The sequence below is a fragment of the Poeciliopsis prolifica genome, unplaced genomic scaffold, assembly GCF_027474105.1.
Source record: "Poeciliopsis prolifica strain line A6 unplaced genomic scaffold, Auburn_PproV2 SCAFFOLD004, whole genome shotgun sequence".
Taxonomy (NCBI): Eukaryota; Metazoa; Chordata; class Actinopteri; order Cyprinodontiformes; family Poeciliidae; genus Poeciliopsis; species Poeciliopsis prolifica.
This window is the reverse complement of record NW_026562379.1, coordinates 8,543,026-8,561,055: the sequence shown is the minus strand read 5'-3', so window position 1 is coordinate 8,561,055 and position 18,030 is coordinate 8,543,026. Positions and strand designations below refer to the sequence as shown.

The following is an 18,030-nucleotide window of genomic DNA, read 5'->3' as shown; positions in this document are numbered from 1 at the left end:
CGACAAGTCTGATAACTCCCCCAGATAAACATGTGACTCAGTCCTCTCTTCTACAGCACAGCAACAAGGAGAAAAGTTTACTCCTTTAAAAAATTGTCGCATGAGCTTTGCCATCAAAAAGAAGCATTAGCAAACTTGCAACTATAAATGCAACAGCACCTCCTTGTGGTGATAAATGGTAAAGACTGTTCATTTATGTGGACAAAGTGATACAAATCAATGGTTTATTTTTATGGTAATTATTTACATGTATATTTTTCTTTGTATTGCAGTTATAATAGATCAGGCATACAACATTCAGATAATTACACACTATACACACTTATCACAGACTTTGCTGTCATCTTTTTAAATAAAGCACATGGAACTCATCAGCCTACAAGGATTGTTGGGGTTTAAAAATTTTTTTAAAGGTATTGTTGAAGACTTCTTAATAATGACATCTGCTGCAAGGTTAGGGCTTAGACAAATCATCATATTTAAGAATGCTCTCCTTTTTTTTACTTCTTTCATTACTAATTTTTGTCTTTACTAAATGATTTCTTTTACTAACAAAAGAAGATAGAAGAACATTGATATTTTGAGGAGAAGCAACTCACCAATCAGCTTTACTGTTTTTTTTTTTAAATCAATTAACTTAGCAAATTAATTTTGGGAGATTTATCTGAGAATAAACTCCTTGGGACCACTGATAATATCTATCAAGAGTTTAAGAAAAGAAAAAACACCCTAAAAGTTAAAGAATCACATAACACTAAAACAGTTAGGTCATTTTCTGAAAAGTTAAAGTGCAGTTAAAGCCTTACAATACCAGCTTTCTCTGGGAGATCATTACTGAGCTTTGCAAAGCATTTGCCTTATTAAGGGACCTCAAGATTTCACACTGAACATTATTTTATGAAAAAATATATTTTTATTTGACTTTTCTTTCAGTGTCTTCCAAAAGCTGACCTCATTTCTTAACTGTAATCTATAATAAGTGTTGTCACTGTAAAAAGCTTGTTGGAGGGTGCAAATTCAATCTTGGTCCACTCCATTGCAAACAAACAAACAAAAAAACAAATAGCAAGGAGATTTTTTTTTTTCTAAATACTTGATTTTACACAATAGCAGCTGTTGCCTTCGAGCTTTGGATGGCTAACAACACATAATATAAACTCCTACATAACAGGCTCAACTCTGTAGCTTGACTAAAAACAGATCTCACTGAAACATTTCAGTTTGAAATAGGCGTTTGGGGCGTTCAGTCTTTGGATGGATGAACCTCCGGTTGCCCTGAAGTAGAGGACCACGCAGTGGCCAGTGATTTCAGAGAGGATTGAACAAGTTCAACCTTTATTAAAGAGCAAGTACTTGTTGGCAGCAGGTAGGCAGCCAGGTGATGTGACCATTCTCATTACATTAGCACCGTCATGTTCTGCTGTGCTGGCTGAAGGGAGATTAGCCAGTCGATGAACAATCCTCTTAAACAAGTCTGCATTAAGCCACATTGAGAGGCCGGGTGCTGCTTTCAGCCCTGTGCTTTCCCCTCCCGGCTTTTCTTCTCTTTCTTCATCCAGATGCCTCCATCCTATGCTCTTCTTTAGGTCCTTTCATTTATTTGCTCCTCTTCCTCTCATTGATTCATATTTTTTTGTCCACCTGCCTGTTGGCCTTGCGGAAATGAGTCTTGATCTCTTCTGTCACCATCTCTTGCCAGTTGTCCCTAGTTTAACAGAAAATGTAGAGTTGAAGTCTCTGTGGCACAGTCCAACTTATTTTAGGAAACAGATAGGTGGGAAAATAGGACACACATTACGTACTATTACAAACACAATAAATGAAAAAAGTGAAGGGGAAATCTCTCAGCCGACACAAAAGAGAATGAATGCAGTAAACAAGCAGGGCTTTCCCCAATCCACTCAAGGAGAAGAGGAGGAAGGTGATAAGATCAAGAGATTAATGAGATTATCAATCAACGAGCTTCAGAAATCAATAGCAGGAAGTTGTGGGTGTGGAGACTCAGAGGATGCAATCATATTAAAGCAACAGTAAAACAACCAGAGCACAACACCAGGCAGCATGCTGATCTATACCTCCTGCATTTGACCTGAGACGGTCAAGCCTTTTTCTCGGCTTTCTTTCTCCTGTACGCAGCTATTTCCTCTGGTTTCAGCCCATGATTGTCTTCCCTGTTGACAACAGCAGTTTGGACCAGTCCAAGGTTTATTGGAGACAGTTATGAAAGTACAGTGCTTTGTGAACTCACCAATACCCCTAAATGTTTTGCTCACACCATGTCACATCACAACCACAAATAACTTCTTCAGACCATTTGATATTATGTAATGCAATCATAATTTAGAAGTAATTTGAAGGAAGCTGTAAGGAATCTTGTTTACATTTATGCCATAAGCTACATGACAGAGACAGCAAACATGAAAGAAGGAGACAATAATTATATTTTTAGGTTATAATTTAGCCCATTATTTATACATTATTTATTGTGCAAAGCTATTACAGCACATGACCCCAACATATCATTCCTATGTTAGAACATTCCTTTGTTCAGAAGAAAAATCTTGGAGTAATCTGGCAAAATACTTGACATGGAGGTGAAGATCCATCTTTCGGGTTAAGCAGGGAAATTAACCCAAAAACATAACCACATGAACAATGTCAAAGCCTGGACCGTAAACCAACTGAGAATCTTTGACGAGTCTTCGATTACTTGGAGAACTGATGATCTCAAACTAATCAAACTGAGTTCTTCTACAGAGAAGAATGGGTCAATATTTTACTGCATATGTGAAAAGCTGAGGGAAACATACTGCAAAAGGCAAATGTAATTGTAACAAAAACTGGTTCTATAAAGCACTGATTCTGTGGAGCTGAATACAAATGTACCCTATATTTTTTCCTAGTATTTGTCTACAAATAATTTTTTTTCAACCAGTTTTCATTTTCTTTCCTGTTCACAAACTTTGTTTCTCTTTATTGCAGTGCAACACATAACATCCCATTAAAAGGTTTAGCAGTTTTGGGTTGTAGCATGACAACGTTTCAAACAAAGTTTACATTGAGATGTTGCTGGCATTTTTGCTCATGTTATACATGAACAAAAATATATGATTTCTCATTTTGATAAAGCAATGCTAAACAGTGCTATAAGGTAAGAACTCTTACCCTGGTCTTATTTCTGGTGGTTTTGGCAAAGGTTTTGCAAAGTTTGTTTTCCCGACAAGCCAGTATGTCTCCTCTATACCTTTGCCCTGCAAGTACGGAGCAAAGAGTCACTCTGATCAGGTTATTGTGAAATCAACAGAAATAATTATTCTGTGACATTTTCCATGTTTGTTACCTTCAGTTCTGTCTTGCCTCTAACTTCTATTTTATATCCGTCATTAAGAGATCGGAGGATCTTCACAGTGCTACAATTTACATGGATTCTATAAGCTGAGACGGGAAGAAGACATTAAAAGACTGAGGTAAATGAGACATATGAAAGAGCAGCCCAATGTTGAGTAAATGTGTTCGGGATACTGACGCAGCCCAGTGGATTCCATACGAGAGGCAGTGTTGACGGTGTCTCCAAAAAGGCAGTACCGAGGCATGGTCAGTCCTACAACCCCAGCAACACAGGGCCCTTGAGCAAAAAGAACAAATGGACAACATATTAAGAAAAGGTAAACCAGCAGAGAGAAGGATACTATACTCATATACAATACAGTTAAAATGAACCCTGGACCTGTTTGAAACAGCGAAACAGTAAATACAGTCTGGCACTGTGTGGAGTAGACCACAGCAACTAGTTCAAACATCTACATTTGTTTTTAAAATAGTTGGATAATCATTCCAACGTAAAAGTTTTTAAAATCGTTCAGTAAAAGTCCAAAATTAACATAAAATGAGTGTACATGATGATTTCATATAAATGTCTGATCGCACTGTTACTGGAAAACAAAAAGTGGTTCTAACTTGAGTTCTTCTTAATCAAGTCAAAACCAGACATCTGAAATTCTGAAATGCTAATTTTTGATAAATACCCTTAATCTTTTGAATTAATCTAATGCCTGTATACAAATCCTGTTCAGAAATGTATTTGTTTTTAATGTGAACTTTATGGGACTCAAAATTCCGTTTCCCAATGGAAAATAAGGATTATGTCATGTTCACTACCTGAGTGAATTCCTATTCGTATCCTGACGGGCACGTCTGGCATGTGTCGCATGTGGAATGAGCCCACTGAGCTGAGGATGTTCAGAGACATGTTGGCTATCTCTGCGGCATGCTTGTTTCCATTCCTCTTAGGCAGACCCGATGCTACCATGTAAGCATCCCCAATGGTCTCCACCTGATCAAATTCACATATTAGTTAGGTTTGCAGGGTGCCAGTGTCATTCCAAGGGAACTTTAGGCAGACGATGCTAACGAACTCAACATAATTCTCTGACCTTGTAAACATCGTGGTTGCTGAGTACAGCATCAAACAGTGTGTAGAGGTCATTCAGAAGGTCAACCACTTCAATGGGGTCACTGAGCGAAGAGATGGTGGTGAAACCCACAATGTCACTGAAGTAGATTGTCACCTGGTCAAAGTACTCTGGCTCCACCGAGGCACCCGTTTTAAGAGCCTCAGCTACAGAACTGGACAGAAGACATAGAGACACATTTAAAGGAAGATAGCAAACACTTACAGTGTATGAGTGTGTCGCTTTGCTAACTCACGGTGGAAGCATCTCAGAAAGCAGCTTCTCCGTTCTCTGCTTTTCCACCTCCAGCTCCTCCGTTCGCTCTCTGATAAGATCCTCCAGATTAGAGCTGTATTGCTCCAGCATTCTCAGCATGGAGTCAATGATATTGGTCTTCTTGCCTTTGTTAATGATCTTGAACTGTTCAACATAAAAAAAAATCAGATGTATTTAATGGGTTTAATGAGGTTGAGAGGTGAGATTATTGGAGCAAAAGATGGTTTGCAGAAATTCACCCTGTCAAAGATCTCGTCAAAAGTTGGTCTGCGGTCAGGCTGTTCACTCCAGCACTGCTTCATTAGCTGAATACATTCAAGTGGAGCCTGATCCGGTGCGACTGTGGGACGGCACATTGGTGGAGGTTTTTTTACTTTACGGATGATTTCTGGGCACAACAAATCAGGAAATGGGACACATTTGTTGTATTTTGATCTGAAGCAATATTTTACTAAATGATAGTTTGAAAGAAAAGTCTGCCTAAAAACAATAATCACAGTGCTGTGACTTCACAGCCAATCAAACCAATTTGAAAACAGTAGAAAATATGATGCAACAAAATGCAAATATTGTTTTAATTTAGGAAAGTTCTATAAAAGAGACCAGCTGAATCCTGTTCAACAGGTTTCTGTCAGTCAAAGTCCCAATCTTTTACCTTAAATGTTTTCATTTTAATCTCTGAGTGTAAATATAAGCAAATTTAGGGGGTGGGTAGTTATTTACTTGCAGCAATTTTCCTGTCATTTATAGATCAATGCACATCTTCCTATTTTGAATGGTATGCTCTTTTGTGTTTCCCCTTTTTAAAAAGTTTATATAAATGAGGTCCTATGTGCAATTACTAAGCAAAAGTTCACGAACATTGATACATTTTTAAAAAGCAAAACATTTAATTAAAGTTCTTCATGTATTTCATATGCAATGTTTAGGCGCTCATGGATACAGATGAGTTTGTAAATTTGAACATGATGTGTGCAATTTTTCTAAATTTATCAATGTGAAAATATATCTGGAACAAAAAAATATATTTTTCCAATGGTACCAGTAATTTTGCAGGGTAGGGTTCCACATTCGTTTTGGTGTGGTTTTGCAACTAATTTTTGCTAAATATTGATGATTTACAATCATATTTTAAGGAAAATTAAAACTGGTATGATGCTAAATGTCCAGCTTCAGTTCTAGTTGATAAATTATATCTAACACCCAGTCAAAGACTGGTTAAATCTGAGATCTTGCTTCATGTACAGTCAGGCAGCTTTTTGCATATTTCCAGCCTTCTTCTCAAAAGACAAGCATTTTGTCTTTTGACAAAACATTTTTTTTTTGTTAAAAAAAAGTTAAATAGTTGGGAGTAACTACTGTGAAGATAAAATTTGTTGGGCAAACAGACACATCTACAGTTGAAATGAATTTTTCAAATTCTTGTATTCAGTTAAGATGTGTAGAACAACAACATTATCAAACTGATGCACATAACTATTACATGCAATAACATGTCCTCTTTGGACAAACCTCCTGGGGGTAAATCCAGCATGCAGTACGGTGGCCCTCTCACTACCACCTCCTGAAGAATTATAGAAAAACTATAAACATCTCCTTTATAAGTTCCTTTATGGAAATTTGTAAGGTCCCTCAGGAACTCGGGGGCTGTCCAGAATAGCTCTGAGAAAAAAGAAATAGAGAGAAGCACTCATATGTCATTGCAGTAATAGTTAAAACTAGATTTTTATAGACACCAAATAAAAAGATACATACACATTATTTTTCTCACTGTCTGAGATTGAAGCTACTGTAATTGAGTATGTATTTAGACCAAAGACCCTAAAAATGAAGCTAAAGGTTTTATAACATGCATCTTTGATGTGCAAATAGTGAATAAATATATTCTGCAGAAGACACAGAAATATGTAACAGTAACAGTATGTAAAACACATAAAACACAGTTAATCAAAGACAAGGCTTTTTCTAACACAACAAAATATAGTTATTACATGTCAGACTCACAGTGAAAAGAGGAACATGTCTTGTCTGTTCTGAATCATCTAACCATAATATATTGGAAAAATAGTCTGAAAATTTATTTATATAAGAGGAACAGTTATAATACTAGCTTTAGGTGAAACGTAATTACACAGGTAAACAGGTCTTTTATTTTCACACATTGATGTTTAGTCTCTTAGTTATTAATTAATTCTGTTGAAAAAACTGGTAATTGTTATTAAGAAATTTTTACTCTGAGTTTATTTCACTAGGTTATTTTTCACTTAAGTGAACTTTTCTCACAGTTATTTGCTCTTGAACTGACGTAAAATTTTGCTATATTAACATTGCATTGAATAGTAACTTGAGTGGGTTACTTTTCTATTCTTCGCACCTATGTATATTTTCAAAAACAAAAGACAGGTTACCCTCAGGTGGCGGTTCTTCAAAGGAAGCTTTCTGAGACTCCAGCAGCTCATTGAAGCCATAGTCTGTAATCTTCAGAACAAAACGCCCGTCCACCACACAGTTTCGAGATTTAAGTCTGCCGTGGGGGAACTCCCTGTGGTGGAGATATTTCATACCCTGGAAACACAACATGTTCAACATTGTTGTTTATTTGTAAACAAACAACACACAATGGAGATTTATAAAGCTGATGTGACTTTTCTTAAAATTCCAAAATGAAAGGTCACATGCTCCCAGGGAAGAATAGGACATTAGAGTTTACCTTGATAAGATCAAGTAAAAGTGATGACTTAAACATCCAGTCTAATTTTACATCTTCGTTCCTCAGCAGATCCTGGAGACTGCCCCGAGAGCAGTGCTCTGTCACCACAGCAAACATGAAGCAGTCCAGGAAGAAGCCCAGGAAGGGATTCACATTCTCATTTCTCAAGTCCTTCATCTGCAGACGACAGAAGAACCATGTAATAATGCCCCCTTCAATTAGAACTGATTGAATATGTACTAAATTTATCAAAGTCCCTTAATGATTACTGTTCTGTTTATCATTAATCTTAGAAAACAAGTTTATAATACTCGCAGAAGCTCTTAGCATGTTAAACCATTGACTCATTTGCAATGAGTGTCGATGTTCTGGCCTACCTTTGTGAAAATCTTTGTTGTGCTTTGTTTTATCTCCTTGAATTGGCCCTCTTCAAATTTCTTGAGCCAAACCCAGTCACCCTACAAGATGAAACAAATTTTTTACTTTTTGCATGCTAAATTCTATTCTTAAGTAAAAAAACAAAACAAAAAAACAACATATATATTAAAAAGTAAAAAACAAAAATAATCTTTGAATCGTAAAGGAAATTTTAAAACGTGTCTGAAACTCTTTTGTGTGTTTAATACAGTTGCTTTCTCCCGAACTGTCTTTAGAAGTTGAAACTCTTTAGTAATTTGAATGCATTCATCAGAAATAATCTAATACAAAAATAAAATAAAAACTCTGATATTTAAAAATTTTTAATTATCCAATAAATTAAAACCTGTCTAAAATCCTTGCTGTTTGTATACCGTCAGGACCAAAAGCATTGTGACCCACCTCATACACAGCGACGTTTGAATTCTCGTGCGTTGCTGTCTGCATGCTGTTGACAGAGTGGGATGGGTCTGCAGACTTCTCATCCAAAGCGCTCCGTGACTCACTCAGATCCTCTAAAGTAATTTTCTATGAGACAGTAAACATAACAGATTTAATCCATGTAAATAAAATATTTTTAAAATTCAGAGAAGTATCATTTTTTATCATAAAGTAATAATGTAACCTTCAGTAATTGATGTCAGCAACACAAGGAAGGCAAGGTCAGACACAGGAAGTAAAGAGGAGTATTGTGGAAAATTCACTACTTTTTGAACCACAAATATATTTTTGTAACTATCCTATTCAGATTTGTTTTAAAGTTAAATTTGTTTTTTAGATAGCTGTGAATGTTTTTGTATGTTGTAATTTTTTCCTTAATGTACAGTCTTGTATTTTTATCTGATATACTTTTGTGTCAGTCTGCATTTTTCCATTTGCCTGTCACTATGACTGTGTTTCTGCCACCAGTTTCTGTTTCAGTTTTCTGAATAAACTAAAATTGATCTGTGGAATCTTAAAAAACACCTTCCTTTGTTTGTTGATCTATTTCATTATTCTTTATACAAATTAGCAAGCTTTGTAAATGTGCTGTACACATAGCTTGTAGATAAACGATGTTAAGATGAAGTTTTTTGTAATGACTGGTTGCAGCTTGCCTTTTTGCTAAGCTGAGGATTAATAAAAGTGAGATCTTCTAAAGTCAGCAGGATGCGATTAGGTCCTTTGATCAGCTGGATTTGTTGAAGTCTCCTCCTGCCAAGTGATTACAGAAAACATTTCTTCTAATTAGGCCATTCCGTGAAAGTAATTGTTCCGATCACTATATATCAGTAAGCAACCGTGTTGGCATACCATACCTGATGTAAAGAGTTATGAAGAGCCCTCCTACAGCCAAACTGAGGATCACAGCCAATACTATTATTATGTAAGACACCTCCACACCTAAAAATAAGAGCACATGACTTGACAGGGTTGGCAGTGTTTGTAGTGGACAAGTAAAGTAAGAGTGGATACCAAACACCAACTTAAAAGGGCCTTGTACCTCCGGTGCAGATGACGTTTTCATCAAACCAGCAGTGGGAGTCGGCTGTTGGAGGGGATCCTCCTGGAAAATGGATAGACCTTCCTGCAAAACGAAGCTGTCCTGCCTTTAGGTCCACAATGTAGGCCTGGTAAAGCTGACTGCTCCTGCTGTCACAGTCCAGAATAACATAGTTGGTCTTAACCTCTCCGCTTGTATCCACCAGCACCTTCTGGTTGAAGCCATTGAAGCTTGTGTTCTTGGAGAAGTAGGCCAGATTTGAGCCAGACAGATGCACACCAGCTTTCCTGGCATTATGAATGGACCTGGCCAGCAAATATATGCTGTTGTAGACGGTTCCAAACAGAGGATTAACCTGTGAAGTATAGTACATGCTTTATTACAAGTGCAGGAGAAAGCAATGGTGTCAATGTTGCAGACAGAAAGGCAAAACCACATTCTGAATGATTAGAATTCAGAATATGGAAGACTTTTGGATGCTTTATAGATGCTTTCATTTACGGTATATTAGCAACTATAATTTGATGTCAGTTATCTGACTATTAGAGGACTAATGTCTCAGCCAGATCTAGAGAAACTCATCCATGCGTTTATCTTTAGTCGCATTGATTATTGTAACAGCGTCTTCACAGGCCTGTCCAACAAATCAATCAAACAGCTGCAACTGATCCAGAATGCTGCTGCTCGCGTTCTCACTAAAACCAGGAAGATAGAGACATAACACCAGTTTTAAAGTCCCTCCACTGGCTCCCTGTAGCTCAAAGAATAGATTTTAAAATACTGTTGTTAGTTTATAAATCACTGAACGGTTTAGCACCACAATACATCAAAGATCTGCTGTTGTTGTATCAACCTTCCAGACCTCTCAGGTCTTCTGGTTCTGGTCTGCTCTGCATCCCCAGAACCAGAACCAAGAGAGGAGAAGCAGCTTTCAGCATCTATGCACCAAAACTTTGGAACAAACTTCCAGACAACTGTAAAACAGCGGAAACCCTGACTTCTTTTAAATCGCAACTAAAAACACACCTGTTTAGAGTTTCATTTGAAATGTAATATGTAACAATGTATTGTCTATTATATGTTGCATGACTTTGTGTTCTTGTGTTTATGATGTAAAGCACTTTGAAATGCCTTGCTGAAATGTGCTATACAAATAAAATTTGATTGATTGATTGATTGATATTATCTGACAGATGAACATAAAACAAACAGAGTTAGCTTTCCATGATTCAAACCATAATGCATGTAGAACAAACAATCAGATTTGGTCTCATCTGTTCTACAAATTTGTCCAAGTTCAACTTGGACTGTCTATGGCTTTCAACAAGAGTTTATTCTTGTTACATTTCCTTGAAGGCCATATTTGGAGCGTGGGATTCCATGTGTAAATAAAGCAGATGTTCACATCTTCCTAAGTTTACATTCTCACTTAATGGATTAAATGGCGCTTTTTGTCCAATGTTTATTGTTTTAAACCTAAACCTACCTTTAACTTCACAATAATTTAATCTTTCATGTCTCTGTTGTGTGTCTCGTGCTTTGTGAGGCTAAAAACACTAGTGTGGGCTTTTGAAAGCAACAGAAAAAGGTGTACATGTCTACAGATCTGATATTCAAACATTCCCCACCTGCTCAGGCTCCACTGGCAGTGTCACCTCCTGGCTCCTCTTGGCTGCAGTGAACGCCTCGTTGAAAGACAGCAGCTCAGAGGCCACAGTGATGGTGAGGACGGCGTCGTAGGCCTTCCTCAGAAGGCTGTTGTTTTGGAGAGCGAGGTGGGAGACATTGCTGTAGGGAACGCTGTAGTGGAGAGTATCGTAGGGCACAAACACGTACTTTCCTGAAGTCATGCCCATCTTGTGTGCCTTTGTGAGAAAAGTGGCCTGGTACTCTCCACCAACCAGGATCGAGTGCATGCACATTATGATCACTGAAAAAAAATAATGGTGGTATCATTATGTTTGCACTTCTGCAGCTTTATGTATGATTTCTATCAATTTCAGCAAGATGTGTCTAACCTCTGAAAATATGATATCACTTGAAGAGGTAATCTAATTGATCTGTTTTCTTATAATGTACAAATCACTACGCTTATTATTGAGACAACCTTTTTTGTACATAACTTTTCCACTTCTTATTTTTTCAGTGGCTGTGGTAACCTCACTATAAAACAGACTAAGAAGAAGACAAACTGGCAATGATGGAAGTAAAAAAGAACATAATTCTTCGTCCAAAGTAATTGAACATCAGGATTGGAGTAAAGATTAGAGTAAAAATACAAAAAGTATTTTACTGGCATTTTGTGGACTCATAGGCCTACTGTGTACTTCTCCTGTAAATATGACCAATACAAATATACAAGATGCCTTGCAAAAGTATTGCAACTGATTAAACTTTTTCATATTTTGTTTTGCTGACTGTCTGATATTGTTTTATTCGTTAGAGATTGTAAGTGAATAATCATAGCATAATGCTCAAGAAAAAGAACAAAGTCAAAAATAAAGAAAGAAAATTGTGAAAAACAAAAAGCAATTCTAGGTTATAAAAGATGATGTCGAGCTTTTGATATCTCAGCTTAATTGATCACAATTTTACTGTAGGGAACAAAGCTAATATTTGGAAGAAACTCTTCTTGTGAATTGACTGAAATGAAACTTTTTTTGTTGTTGTTTAGATGCAAAATGCTAGATATATTTCTCTGAATACACCATCTCCACAGTGAAACGTTGTGATAGTACATCTTGTTATGGTAGCTGTGCAGATATGGAAACTGCACAGCTACTGATATAGATTGATGGATTAAATGGTTTAGATCATAGTATATCTATATGCTAGAGTGACCCAAACAAAGTCTAGACAAAAATCCAATTACCAACGTTGCAAAGCATGAAAGGTGATGATGTTTGGACTGCAGCCAACTTAGCAAAGCTTGAGGTCATTTGCTACAGGAAGATTGGGTTTCAGTCTTGCAGCAGTAACTCTAAACTAAATTTAGTAAGGTGCAATTTTTGCTTGCACCTTTCTCCAGCACTTATCACTCCCCCCAAAAAATGCACTTATAATGTGGCAAAATGTGAAATATTTTTGAAAGCCCCAAACTCACCCCTTATTTCTCCTGCGTTTTGGATCTTTCTCAACGTGCTTTCTACCTCGGTATCGTTCAGACCCATGGCTGTAACCAGACCCACGGGAAGCCCCTTCCTCCTTAAGCCAGCAGCCACTCCCCCGGCGGTGTCTATCCAGATGTCTTCATTGGAGGAGACCACCGCGGAGCTGGCCCACCTGAAGTGTTTAAACACGGTGAACAACACGTCCACGGGAAACGGGACTGTCCGTGCAAAAGTTGGGTATCCAGTCATGCGCTCCAGCTCATAGGTGACGCAGCTGAAGGAGAACAGCGCCTTGTCCCAGTTCTTGGCCAGCAGGGACGCAGCGATGCAGTATCCCGGGTTCGTGGGGCCAACAATCGCGTGCGCTGAAGTATCGTAGTAAATATAAGCCGTGAGGGCTTTGGAGGTTTCGCAAGGCTCCTGCAGGACAATAAAGTCCATTGTTAGACCGAGATCCAGACCGGGGTCTCCGTTGATCCTGTTCACAGCGAGCCTGGCCGCTGCGGTGGGAAGGGCCCTGTAGTAAACAGGGTCGCAGTTCCAAGGCCCCAAAATACCCACTTTGAAGATTAGACAGTGAACGCAGCAGGGGAATGTGAGAACCCCTAATAGAACCCATAACAGGAAGTTACAAAAGGGGAGCGTCGGTAAAGTCTGTCTGCTCTTTATTATGGGCACACATGGATGGTTGGAGTCCCAACCATTTGGAGGAATATGTTGCATTGTCCTTCCAGGGTGTCCAAGGTAGTGAATAATCTTATTCACTATTAACTTAAGTCTTTTTCACACCCATGACACCTGCAAATGGAAACATAAATAGATATCAGACTTACATTTTCTTCTTAAATAAACTTATCCTCAGTAACACCCCGCGCACCGACAATATATTTCCTACCATCTGAACTTTTCCGGGATCCGATGAAACAATCTGACTGGTTCCTCCTCGGATCTGAGCGTCTCTCTTCATCCCAGATCCTCACCTATCCACTCCGGTGTCGCTGAGGTGAAGACGCAGCCCGCTCATTGCGTTAGGATTATGGGCTGCAAGTGACAGGTAGAGCTCAGGAGGCTCGTCTGGGCGTTTGGAGACAACTTCAGCACCCTGGAGAGCTACTTACGTCCTTCCTTCAGCGTCTCTGAAGGCTCATGCACGTTTCCACAAACAGCAGAGTCCTCAGACAACATGTCTCAGAATTGACAAATATTTTATTTCCTTTTGGTGTCAGATAATCCATACGCAGTAAAAAACAAAACAACAAAAAAAAAGAGAAGAAGAAATAGAAGAAGTAGTGAAATGATAGCCTCGGATTCCTTTTACGATAAAAAGAAAAAAAAATAAGTTGAGAGTTAATATGTTATCTACATGGGAGGCTTGCGTCGGTCAGGCCCATTCAGTGAAATCCTACCAAAGTGACCTGGGGGCCCAAACGCAGGTGTTACTCACTAATCCATTTTGAATGAGGCACAATGTAAGAGGATTGACAGCAGGCCTTAGTCTAGTCTAAATGCCTTTTTCTCTTGTCGTTGAGGCCTTCTTCAAACATATAAACTCAAATTTAGTTTTGTTCAATCATAAATTTGGGAGGCAAGGCGAATACATTTTATGCGGGGTCGAAGTCAGATGCCTAATTGTTTGCACCCCTTAAAATGTTCACATTTGTTTACTTTACAACCAATGTGTTAATGTGGTCACTGTGGTTTTATTTAATAAAGTAGTTTGTTATGAAATGGAAAGAAAACACAAATAGTTTTTAAAGAAAATTACCAAAATAACTTGCATACTTTTAGATTTGTCTTTCAGTCTATGTCTGTATTTTGTAAATTTACTGTCTCTAATTTGTAGACTGACTCAAGCTCATGAGTTAGAAGTTTGCATATTCTCCCTGTGCATGCGTGGGTTCTTCCATCTTCCATACTCTCTAGAATTATCAAGGGTCTCTGGTCAATCCTAACATCATCCACCCTTGCTGGTGGGATTGACTGACCAAGTTTTGGTGAGTTCACACCTTTTCTGTTGATGCTTGTCGTTGCAACATGGAAAAATGCAAAGTTCAAGGGGTACAAATAGCCTTGTAAAGCACTTCATTTACTTCATAAACAACTGTAATGTGTAAGGATTCAGGGATCATGTTTCTTGCCATGGAAACAAGCGTCAGCTACAGTGCACCAAGTCGGCAGCACTGTGATTTAATTGGCCTAATATGCCCACAGTACAGTAGGTCCCACACATCAAATGAATTTGTTTCCTGGTAGAGAGGGAGTAATTAGAGATAACAAAGGGGCCATCCCCATAAATCCCAGAGCCCTGCTGTGTTTTGCTTGCATCAGAGTTTTAGAATCCTTTTTTAAAAAATCAGTCAGCCCAATGTGAGGAGTTGTTTTTCATGTGATAAGCAAATTAAGGACAAAACAAAGGCTTGTCAAAAGAGTTTTGAAAAATGGAATCAGAAAGGGGACATTTAAACTAAATGGTAATGATCATTAGGAAACAGGAAGATGGAAATAAGCCAGAGGTGATTCCAACAAACATCAGGTTACAACTGTCTGTGTGAGTGAGACAGAGAAAGACTGACCCACCCCTGTCTCCAAGGTATTCATATATTTTAAAAATCTTCTTTGTGCACATCCAAAAGATATGACTATCTAAACTAATGCCGTGTCATTTTCTAAACAGAAAATATGAATATCATGCAATATTATTTGTCATATAAAAGCTTTCAGGTGTAAAGTGAAGCCACCTTTGATGACCTACATCCCTCATAAGCTGAAGAGCCTCTTAAACATAACACCTTGACAACCATGTCCCGCATCCAGGAATAGAGGATAGAAGTGATGACACAGCGCAACGTCGCACACTGTGAGCAGAGAACAAAACACAACACGGTGCTGCTCCGTAGCAAATGCAGAAGGATATCTAAAAGTGATCAACCTCTGATAGAAAAAAAAAAGGTTTAATATCATTTAATCTTATGAAGAGAAACAGCAAAGGAAAATAAAGGTGAATGGGAAGAAAATGAATTATTAGACATGCCCACATAATAAAGCAGAGCAAGGTTTGAATAGAAAGGAATACATTAGTAAATGCTAAAAATGCAGGGAATATTAAATTTTTTTGTCCTTTTCAAATAGTTGTGCTTGTCAGACAATTTGCTTAGAACACACCTTCGATTTTTTGTAATAGAATAGAATAAACATCATTTTTACCTATATAAAATCATTCTGAACAAAAGGGAGAAAAAAAATTAAGTAGCTTTATAAATAATTTTGTCACAATAATAACAGTCTTCGTTATTTGTTTTTTGCAATTGTCAATAGTGAATAATTATTTCTCCTAAACGTTGTTTAATTTTGATTTAAATGCAGAATTTGGTAGCAAGATCGTGTCTAGAAATTGGCTTTTATGGATTGTACATTTATCTTAAGCCTCCCAGTCTGAGGCCTTTGCACATCCTCTCTGTCATTCGGTAACACATCAGTGAAGATAGCTTTACATCTACTGCCACCTAGCGGACAGTGAAACAGTTGAACATCTGTGAACATCTGTGGCTAATGTTGAAGAAGTGAGTACACTGAGCCCAATGTTTCTTGCCAGTCATCTGGTGGTCATTTTATAGAGATTCATAAAATGTGTCATGCTTTTATTTTTTTCAATTTTAAAGACTATGTCCTACTGTTAAGCAAATTAGATTATCACATTAGACGATCAAAAGTGGACATTTTAAGTACAAATGTGAGTGTCCTATCCTTGGTAGCGCCATTACTGCATCTATTTTCCTTTCTGTCTGTCTGTCTGTCTGTCTGTCTGTCTGTCTGTCTGTCTGTCTGTCTGTCTGTCTGTCTGTCTGTCTGTCTGTCTGTCTAGCCAGTTGAGGTGGCTCAGGCATTTGGTGAGGATGCCTCCTCCAGGTTGCCATCCTCAGGTGTCCTGGAAATATCCCACCAGGAGGAAACCTAAAGAGGGATCCAGGACATGCTGGAGGAGCTGTGTTTCTCGGCTGATCTGGGAACGACTTATTCCTCAGGAGGAGCTGGTCCAAGCAGCTGAAGAGAAGGAAGTCAAAGGATTCTCTGCTTTGGCTGCCAACCTTACCCTCTATTGGAATAAGCAGAAGACAAAGAATAGATGGATGAAAACTCGTCACGATCCTGATTTGTTCATAAGATTGTGCCAAAGCAACACTGTGAAAATTGCTTTTGCTACAACAAAATAGATAGATAAAACACTGCAGTCATAATGGGAGTGAATTGAAGTATACAACACAGTACTAAAAATCATTATTTCACATCCAAAATCAAGTGGTACACACTGTCACTTAGATCATCATTGATTACACACACACACGCACGCACGCACCAACGCAGCCACTGCTCCACATCAGTGAAAGGTGAGATTCACATGAGAGAAATTGTTCAATTTGGAAGACGCTTAATATATATTTAAATATTAAAAATGCATCATTTGCTTGACAGATTTGATCACCTGATCAGCATATTTTTATGTAATGACTCAACCAATGAAGTGAGGACTTTAAGTTGTGCAGGTAATGTCTACTTTGCACTCAAAAGAGTGGATGATTTTCAGGGATGTGAAATGAACACAAAAACATGACCAAAACCAATAGAGAAATGCATGGAAACAATATGTGCGAAGGCATTCTCATTCTCTAAGAATAACTGAGGAGCTGATTCTGTTCATTTGGTCATTTGATGAACACAAATGACCAAATGTTAAGATCATTAAATTAGCATTTGTGAGAACTTTACTTCTGATCCAGGAAATGCACTAAACTACGTTAAAATCTCCTCCAACACTGGAAAATTTTTAATAATGAGATTCCCCCGACTTTGTGTTTCTTATCTAGACGCATAATCACTAGAATTGTCCTGAATTTCAGGCTTTTACCCTTAAAGAGTGTGCTGTAATAACACAGGACCGCTAGAAGTAGTTGTCTTAGTTACTATGTTCACTGTTCTATGAGTAATGCTTGCAGTAGCCATAACCCTATCTATTATTTTGCAGTCTGCAGAGTAGTCATAACAGTTGCAGAGCATACCAAATCAAGTGTATCTCGGCTGATTTTGTGTGAGCTTAAGAATTAGATTTAACGAGAAGGCAGCGCAGCCACAGAAAATGTCGGGTTTCCGTTCACATTATTTCTTATCGCTTCAATCAGAGAAGTTAACTTGAGGGGAAATTAGAATAAACTGCCGTTTGGTTGCGCAACGCGTTTTTTTCTGAGACATTTCCACAAGGGGGCGGTAGAAGGCAGCGACATCTCCAGAGCCCCGGACAAAGACCGGACGTTGTACGAGCTGAGCTTTAAAAGTAAAAACACAGCGACAAGTTGAAAGGGAGTAAGAAATGGAACTGCTACTTACTACCAGTTTTGGAAATTTAAGTTGCATTAAAATTTCTCGGACAATAAACTTCCTTGAAGGTCACAACCTCATTGCAAAAACAAAACTCACTCTCTAAATCAGATTTCTTCAAGCTCATTTGTTTCAAATTGAATTTGAAACCTTTTAATTTGAAAGTCATTCCTCGGAAGTGCTGTTGTTTGGCCCGCTAGCTTGCTTTACAGT

The 18,030-nt window shown here is 38.0% G+C and overlaps 1 protein-coding gene across 1 annotated transcript; it reads right to left on the bottom strand.

The window, feature by feature from the left end:
* Nucleotides 1-210: 210 nt before the first annotated feature.
* On the bottom strand, nucleotides 211-13,836 carry gucy2f (guanylate cyclase 2F, retinal). The gene is made up of 19 exons (XM_055028692.1): nucleotides 13,343-13,836; nucleotides 12,441-13,245; nucleotides 10,966-11,267; nucleotides 9,338-9,692; nucleotides 9,153-9,237; nucleotides 8,952-9,048; nucleotides 8,257-8,382; nucleotides 7,815-7,895; nucleotides 7,438-7,614; nucleotides 7,136-7,292; nucleotides 6,240-6,389; nucleotides 4,967-5,115; nucleotides 4,708-4,871; nucleotides 4,434-4,626; nucleotides 4,159-4,333; nucleotides 3,527-3,625; nucleotides 3,341-3,435; nucleotides 3,166-3,251; nucleotides 211-1,705 (listed from the first exon to the last, which is right to left on the bottom strand). Exons 2-19 carry the CDS (start codon nucleotides 13,168-13,170, stop codon nucleotides 1,624-1,626), a joined length of 3,303 nt encoding a protein of 1,100 aa, XP_054884667.1. The 5' UTR covers nucleotides 13,171-13,245; nucleotides 13,343-13,836; the 3' UTR covers nucleotides 211-1,623.
* Between the last annotated feature and the right edge of the window lie 4,194 nt (nucleotides 13,837-18,030).

Bases quoted from the DNA above. Each gene is read 5' to 3' on its own strand.
- gucy2f (XM_055028692.1), bottom strand. From the start codon at position 13,170: ATGCAACATATTCCTCCAAATGGTTGGGACTCCAACCATCCATGTGTG. The intron at 7,615-7,814 runs GTAGGCCAGAAC...TGTCGTCTGCAG, and splicing joins CAACAAAGATTTTCACAAAG to ATGAAGGACTTGAGAAATGA. The intron at 4,627-4,707 runs GTGAGTTAGCAA...TCTTCTGTCCAG, and splicing joins CTTTCTGAGATGCTTCCACC to TTCTGTAGCTGAGGCTCTTA.